This window comes from Phoenix dactylifera, unplaced genomic scaffold, assembly GCF_009389715.1.
Source record: "Phoenix dactylifera cultivar Barhee BC4 unplaced genomic scaffold, palm_55x_up_171113_PBpolish2nd_filt_p 000430F, whole genome shotgun sequence".
Classification (NCBI taxonomy): Eukaryota; Viridiplantae; Streptophyta; class Magnoliopsida; order Arecales; family Arecaceae; genus Phoenix; species Phoenix dactylifera.
In genome coordinates this window covers 51683-60448 of record NW_024067866.1, presented here as the reverse complement: position 1 = coordinate 60448, position 8766 = coordinate 51683, and the positions used below count along the sequence as shown (strand labels likewise).

The 8766-nt window shown below is 38.3% G+C and overlaps 1 protein-coding gene across 4 annotated transcripts in view; it reads left to right on the top strand.

Annotated features, from left to right (window-relative positions):
* The first annotated feature begins 1345 nt into the window (after positions 1 to 1345).
* The window catches only part of LOC103724064 (GTPase Der), a 56230-nt gene continuing 48809 nt past the window's right edge, over positions 1346 to 8766 (top strand). For 2 of the 4 annotated variants that reach the window (XM_039118844.1, XM_039118845.1), the window contains exon 1: positions 1653 to 1823. In XM_039118844.1, coding sequence (XP_038974772.1) covers positions 1776 to 1823 — 48 coding nt within the window. In that variant the 5' untranslated portion in view covers positions 1653 to 1775. Of the gene's footprint in view, positions 1824 to 8766 lie in introns of all 4 variants that reach the window. The other 2 variants (XM_039118842.1, XM_039118843.1) reach the window with 2 other exon arrangements.

Sequence of the window (8766 nt, the reverse complement as noted above, 5' to 3'; positions counted from 1 at the left end):
TTCTCAACATCATGTATATCTTTCATGTTGCATTTGCTTCATATAATTTTAATAGTAATACTGTTAGTTACAAGGTGACAAATTTTTTTTAAGAAAGCGAACGACAACTAGCCAGTTTACATCAAAGCTCTGGTGCTGGGCTTTCTTCATCTCAAACTCCCGAAGAAGTTATCATGTCAACCCTTGAAAAATATTTTCATACCAAGCTTTTTCAAGAGGAAACTCCAACGAAAACATCTTTAGATACAATAATGTTATATACTCTTATTATTGACCCTTTTACATTGAAGCACAAACATCTACTTAATATTGTTAAATATAATTTTATTGACCCATGTAGGGATCCACACGCGATGCTTCTCGCCAAAGAGTGTAAAAGCCAATCTAAATTTCCTTGACATTCATCAGCAACTTTTATTTTGCTGCTCCACATGTTGCCTCTCTTTTTTTCAGTTGAACCAAATCGACGAATAAGTGAACGGTGAGGCAGAAATTTTTTTTTTCTTTAAGTTACCTAATAACAAAATAATCAACCATACATCTATTTGATATGTATTATTTCATAATTTTCTTGCAAAATTAATTCAAAAACTGCTGCTCAACGTGGATTCACTGCGAGTGGTTCATGAATTGCCTTGCCCCAGTCACTGGCCTTTGATGTTGAACTAATGGAGGATGGCAGTCTAATGTGAAAGAAAGTCAAGGTAGGGAGACGCATGTCCACAGAGGGCAGTGGGAAACGGATGAGATTAGAATGATGATTCTTAGCAGCGGAAAAAAATGAAGGAGATTAAAATGACAACACTTGGCTGATGAATATGTGATGAAGAAGGTTGGGTTTTTTTTGGCATGACATGGATAAGAGCCACATGGCAGGGAAGGGCATCAGAAGATAAATTATTTCCTGCATCATGGATGTGTACTGTGCCCATCATCTCAGCTCATTTTTATGGGCTAATTATCAAGACTAGCACAAAATAAATAGAGCTCATAAGAACAAGCTGAGGTGATTGGCATCGTAAAAAAAAAAAATAATGAATATAGAAAAACTAGAATATACCATGTTTGCTGCATGTAGATCAAAAATTATATTCTATACAATGTGCACCATATAGTCATACACATCGCTAATCACAACCGTTTATTTTTATGATGTACCATCTTATAAACAAGAGACTGTGATTTTTAGTATGTATGATGATGTGATGCATGGCATGTAAAATATAGTTTTTTCGTGCGGACTGTATGGACGACCGCCAGCAATATCGGTGTACCGAATGTCACTTTGGGTCCCAGAAGCATATGTTTGGGTTCCGTTATTTGGATATATCGGTGTCACTGAAACCTAGCGCTCTGGATGCCTCCCGCCTGGATCCTGGATTGGTCGAGTGGATAACACAGGGGGCGGACACGAAGCCATCACCCTTCGTTCCTCCAACTCCCGCCAATGGCGTCCTCTTCCCCCGCTCTTCATACCAGCTCGCTTTCTAGGGTTTCCACCCGTCCCACGGCTCCCTGCTTTCCTCCGAGCTGTCTCTCTCCGGTTCTCATCAGAAAATTATCTCTCTCCTCCCCACTCTTCGTCTCCTCTTCCCCCAATTCGAGCTCTAGTCCCCCCAAAACCCTCCTTCGATGCGCCTGCCAGCAGTTCGATCCCGCGTCCCTGAGGCAGAACGAGGAAGAATTGGACGAGGAGGAAGGAGAAAAGGACGGACGAGTTGGTGCTGACGATTTCTCTTCACTCGACCTAGAATCGATGGAGGAAGAGGCGAGGGATGTCGTCAGAGAGTACTCCGCCTCTTTATCTCGCGAATTGGATATTGGTATCGTCTCTTCCTCTGTTATGCTTCCTTTGGTTTAAAGAAAGCTGTCATCTTTTTTCAAGGAATGATGGTGTTTTGTTCGTCATGTTTTCTGTAGAGCACATTTAGCTATGTAGTTTTTGCTTGACAACTGTGACAAAAAATGATTTGCTTAACAACTGTTTTAGGTTCTCTAGTATTTTCCTGGCTCGAATTTATTGCTAGCTTGCTCATTTCTCAGATTCTAAGGAATGGGAGGGGTGAATACATTGAGTTCTTGGTGATATTCGCGGGTAACCTGCTACTATGGTCTGATGGTATCTATTATAGTCTTATTTTGTGGATCCTAGTAATAGGAGTTCAATGTCCACCCTTTTTGGAGGTTCTGTCTGAATCATACGTGCTTCTTGATTCTAAAACTACCTGTTTATGCATTTCACAGGCTAGAATGTTTCTAAAGCCGCTACTGTAGAAGAATATATGGACTTATGCAAGGAGAAGCCAAACATTGATCAAGATCAATGAAAGTTAAGCCATGTGATTGAAATATGACCTTTAAAACAGAATGTCTTCTAAGATTATGACAATTATAGTATGGAAATTTATAAGATATTCTAAGAATGATAAGAAATTTATACTCTCAACAAACTGGCGTATTGGTTTCGTGCATTTTTTATTCACCTATATTCGTTCATTTATGGCTCCTATTGTGAACTTAAGTCTATGGAAGAGGCTCTTGTTCATATTGAATGGAGGAATTTTTGGAGGGAAAACATGTTGGTGCTTGAGCAAAATTACCAATATGCGATGGTAACTTTCTCAATGTGCGAGAAACAGGTACAATACAGATGGGTGTTATACATCATTCTAAAATTGAGACACACACTATGGTGCCCAATGTTTTTTTGCACCAATTACCAAGGTTCTCTTGCTAGGGGCTGCAAATTAGAAGTGCAGTTTTCACCATAACGTGAATAATGCTCTATTGCTTGGAGCCCTGGAAGCTTGACTAGGCTTCATATTACAAGGTCAAAAACCATGATTGGCTTTGTGTATAGAATTGTCACACCAATCTGATAAGTCTTTGATAGATGTCATAAAGAGATTATAGTAATTGCATTTATGTAAATGCGATACTTGTTACTACAGATGGTCATGAGAGATATGGATTAGAAAGATCTTAATGAAATTTATGATATTGAAGACTTAGGGTCTTTGGGCACCGAGGATGCTTGTTCTTAAAAGGTATCTTCATTTCACCAAGATTTGCAGTGCGCACTCATATCCTGCAAGATGGTGGAAAATTGGGAGGAAGGTCTGCCGAACTGGTACCGGAACCCGTATCGGTTGGTGGGCAAGTCGGTATGGTACCGGTTCGATACCGTACTAACACAATACACTTCGCCATGTCGGTTCCGAACCGGCACACCCAATTTTTATTTTTTTAAAGTTTTTCAAGTTTGATTAATTAGTAATCAATTTTTTTAATTTTTTCAATGATTTTAAGTATAATTTGATTTTTTTTTATCTTTCTTTAATTCTGGCTTTATCTAAATGATGCATCTTGTTGTTTTAAAGTGATTCAAAGCATAGAATAATTAGTGAGATTTTGCATGTTATAAGAAGTAACATGAAATATCCTTATATCAATTAGTAAGGTGAAAAATATAAAATAATATAATCAATTATATATATTTAAAGTACAACATACATACCGATATTAAAAATCTACTCTAGTGGTGATACTTCTCATAGATATCCAGATCATGAACATAGTCAAGAGGCACATTCGCCCACCCGTCTAACCAAGCGACATTGTAGTCTTGTATGTTAATTTCATAAAGAACGCGTTCTGCGTTATAAGCACTCTCGAAATATGCCGATAGCTGAGCTCTATCTGAGGTATTCTCTGGCTGATAATACGACTGCAGAGGGGTCCATCTGAATATGTCGACAGTAAAATCTGATCCGTAAGATGCTTCGGACTGTGTAGGGTAATAGTCACCGGAAGATGATGCCTCCAACATACCATATCTATATCCGTATCTGTATGGATCATACGTTGTTTGTTGTTGTAGGTAATAGGATCCAGTATATGACTTAGAACCTGATACGTCTATTGATCCTACTCTACGTACGAGATCATCTGCAGCTGCATTGTGACCTTTTGAATGATCTTGAGGAGCCCATCTTCTATATGCAATCATATTCTCGCGGACTCTATTAGATCGTGCATCGTGGTCCCTATAATGTATAGCATGGTTGGTGGAACCGTCCTGAATTACTTGATTCGGGGCGTTTCGAGCCGTACTGGCGGCGGACCGGAACAATTTCAACAACGAAACCAGAACCAGTGACAGAGGGGAGAGAAGAAGAAAAAGAAGAAAAAGAGAGAGAGAGGGGGAGGGAGGGTGTCACGACCCCCGCCCCGTTCCCGGCGGGCCGCCGCGACGGTCCTAGGGTGCGGGTAGGCATAAGGCCACCAGCCACCACGTAGAACCCTACTACCTATCAATTATCAATAAATTCTGAAAAAAATTTGGCATGATGTATGCACAAAATGATCACTTTTCCTATAGTGACCTGTCAGGATTATCTCAATACATACAACACACTACCTGTCAGAGCAGCAATCACATAATCTGTCACAATATAACCTGGACAACACATGTATCATCACAGGCATACAACTGATCTGCACATATATATATACCTGCTCTCCAATCCATCCACGGTCAAACCCATATCCACAACAGGATCTATGACTATAACTATACACTATATACAATAGAAGGTTTATAATACACCAAAAGGTATAAACCTCTATCTAGATTATACTATACTATACTATGGAGCGGCACAGCAAGCAGACAATCTCTAACCCTGCTCCTCTCTATACAATACCTGCCCTGCAATCAAAAACACCAAACTGGGGAGTGAGTATATGAATACTCAGTGAGTGGAGTAGAGAGTACTATGCACATGAGACAGAATATAATCATGGCTCGAGATGAAATCTCAAGATCAATAACAACATGAACATGAACTCAACATAGAGAATATGGAGTAAATCATCAATATCACCACAATCAATATCAACTCATCTGAAGCATATATGGAATAATCAAGTAAACATATATGCTACTCATGAATATGCTCAACAGATCATAATGCTGGAACATACAAATCAGGTGTCAATATGCTAAAATCATCACTAGACAGCTGTCGGGAGGTGGGTTTTACGCCCCAGGCGAACCAGCAACAACTCCTTACTGTCACATGCATATGCAGGATAAGACACCACACTAATCATGTAAATGCCGGCCAGTATCCAGAACAGAAATCCATCTCACATCTACATACTAAACGGCACCTCACGGGAATTCTACATCCGCGGAAAGCCATACTGCACCTCGCGGGGTCTTACTATGCCCGGCGGCAAGCAGAATATAAGTCGTAGGACCGGCCGATCCTACGCCTAGGGCCGTGTCCCCCCTAAGAAGGGACTGGGCTCCGCCCACCCAGAAGGCTACTATGTGCACAAAGGCCAATGTTCAACCCCATCGACTATAGGTGTCCTGCAGATACTGCCAAGCCATGCATAAATGCCATAATGCACCCTCCCAATACTCTACTAAAAAGGAGTATAATCAAGATTACCACTCACTCGATCATGACCCAATCATAAACTAACATCAGGGTTAGGAGTGAGGGTCAAGGAAGTGCAATACAACTCAATATACTACTAAAAAGGCTCTACAAATCTTTGAAATGGAGAAAATGAAATCAATTTACAAAAGAAGTTATTTCACAATTTGGAACCAATTTAATTACTCATAAAAGAGTATAATCAAGCTACGACTCACAAGTCTTTAAAATAGAGGAAATGAAATCAATTTACAAAAGAAATCATTTCACAATTCGGAATCAATTTGATTACTCATCAACCCCTCGTAATTCCTCTCAATGTTCCCTCAAATGCATGTACAGAATAATCAAGCATGGAGAATCAAGATTATAGAGGAATCTACTACAATATCAATCAATATGCTCAAGTGGAATCAATTCACACTTGGCGACATTCATGAAAATGAATTAAGGATGCTCATGGTGCAAAGTACATGACTCCCACTCACCTGTCAATCTGGCACAGCCCTGATACGCCTCCAAAAATCTACAGCTGGCAGTGGGGAACTTCTTCCTCTTGTTCCCTAGCTTCTTGTCCAACTGTGACATGCATTTACAATACATTTAGTCCTGTATCAAGGGCTATAATCTACGTGCCAATTATAATATAGGGAACTTTAATTGATTCAACTCCCCCGTTCCCTAAATCTTTTCTTTCTTTCTTTTTTTCTTTTTCTATTAATTAACTCATCATTTATGTATACCAGGGATTCCCTTGCATGAGTACAAGGTCCCTTTTAGCTTGATCTAGGCTTAATACTCTATTATAGCATGAAATCCCTTATTTTCCACCCGGATGAACAGTAATCCGGACCGACAGCCGGTTACTTCATCCCGAGTTTGATCCACTTTCCAGACTCCAAATTTGATGAAATTACACTTCAATCTATTCTTGTTTTATGCATTTAAAGAAGGAGAGAGAAATTTCATTCTCTCTTTTTTTTTGGAGAAGAGAGTGGAGTCAAAGGGTGGATTAGAAGTGGAGGAGGTTCAAGCCTTTGTTCTCCCAGATCTATGGTGGATTTGTACCCATTTTAACCTATATCTCTCTTTTCCCTTTCTTTATTTTCATGTTATCATCTTTTATTGCATGCTATGTGCTTGATTAGTTAGATTTTATTGCATACGTTGTTTCGAATAGTATTTAATGATCAAAGGATGACATTGCAAAAAATTGTTAAATTGTAACCTGGAGCTTATGGGTTTGAAATACGGAAACAACCTCTCTAAGGCGGTATATGTTTGACCCTCCCTAGACCTTGCAAGGGCGGGAGTCATGTGCATTGGGTCGCCATTTTTCTTTAGTTAATATTTGTAATACTACAGCCAAATATTTTCTTGATCTCAGGTTAATTATAGAACTTACTACATGCATGAATAACATTTTATTAAATTACTATGACCTGATTGATATCTGTTTGTTTGAAGGTTAGTTAAAGATCTTAATTTATTGCATGTTATCGGCTTGATTGGAAGGTTTATAACTCTTGCTTGCAATGGAAGTACTAAATAGTCAAAAGATTAACCAGGAGAAAAAAATTATCTGCTCTACATTTATTCTTTCCATTTCATTTTGATCAAATATCTATAAAAATACATTTTCTGATTAAGGGTGATTTAAAATTCAGTTGCTCTGCATCTTGTGGAGGTTGTGGTGTTGCAATAATGTTTAATGCAGATTGAGTATGTGCTTTATTTTGTTTTTCCTAAGACCTGTTTTGGACAACATTGGATGTCATTTTTTAAACTTGAAGGAGAATATAACAAAGAACAAGAAAATCTGAGAACCAAATATAAAGGTGTAGGCTTAGAATGTAAGTGGATCTCAGAATAGTCAAGGAGGGGAATAAGAAGAACCAAAAGAAATGAATTTTTCAGATTAGGGATGCATTGTCCTTATTTAAATAAGGGCATGTTGGCCTGTAACAAGGGTATGCTCAACTTTACCACCTACTATTTGCAGTACATTATACCATGTTGGCAGGCCATCAGCACTTTGACTCTGTAACCTTCAATGTGTGCACCTAGTGCTTCAACATATCAGTTTAATATGCATTAACACCTGCCAATACATGTTGGTTGCTTTGTTTTATGTGTTTTAAAAGTTATAACCAGTTATCCTGAAAAACCTATCTTTCTACTCTCAGTGGTTTGGTTGTCTTTCCAATTAATATTCTCTCTCTCTCTTTTTTTTTAACATGAGAATTTGAAGATGCAATCTTCAGGCGGGACATGATAATGAAAAAAATGTTGTGATTCTACATTAAGCTAAAGGTTAAAATATCAGATTGAACAAAAAACAAGGTTAAAATATAAGAAAACCTATATATAGAATGGAGTCTTTGCACAGTAGTATGATTCAGCATCGCATAGTGTCAGTAGCATGTGTACTATGATTAACAATGTAAACATAATTATATGTCCTTACAATTTTTTTGGTCATGGGAATGTGCATTTGTGTTGTTAATGCTTAAAATCGTTTTGTGAAGTTAGTTGTTTGTTTAAGTACTTGAAACTATAAATGCACATCTTAATATCTAACAGCACCAATGATATATATGATTTATGATCCAATAATTCATTTTAATTATTTAAAATGATTTTGGGGAGGGCTCTCTACAATCAGGTCAGCTTAGGCTCAGCTGAGATCAACCCAATTAGAATTGGGCTGGGTTCTTGAGACCATGAACTTGATGCATGATCATGGGTCATGCCTTTAAATCCAACCCTAATCCACTCAAATATTAGTGACAGTGTAGTGGGCCATGGGCTAGTAAAGAAGTGGTTTGAGTGATTAGGGACTTGAAACTATAGATGCCCATCTTAATAGCTAAAAGTACCATTGATATATATGATTTATGATCCAATAATTTCATTTTAGTTATTTAAAATGATTTTTGTGATGGTTCTCTACAATCATGTTAAATTCGGCTTAGCTGAGATCAGTCCAATTAGAATTGGGTTGGGTTCTTTGGCCCATGAACTTGCTGCTTCATCATGGGTGGGGATATGCCCTTAAACCTAACCCTAGGCCACTAAAACATTAGTGACAGTGCAATGGGCCATGGGTTAGTCAAGACTTGGTTTGGGTGATTAGGGAGGTTATGTACTTCTTTTCTTCCATCCTCTCTTTCTCTCTGTACTTTATTTGGGCATTTAATTGTAGGTTCCTTTAACTTAGCCTTATTTTATTTTCGCTAGTTAAGATATACAATTGACAGGTGAAGTTCTAACTGGGTTGTTGGCTTGGATGGAGATCCATATAACATGAATGGGT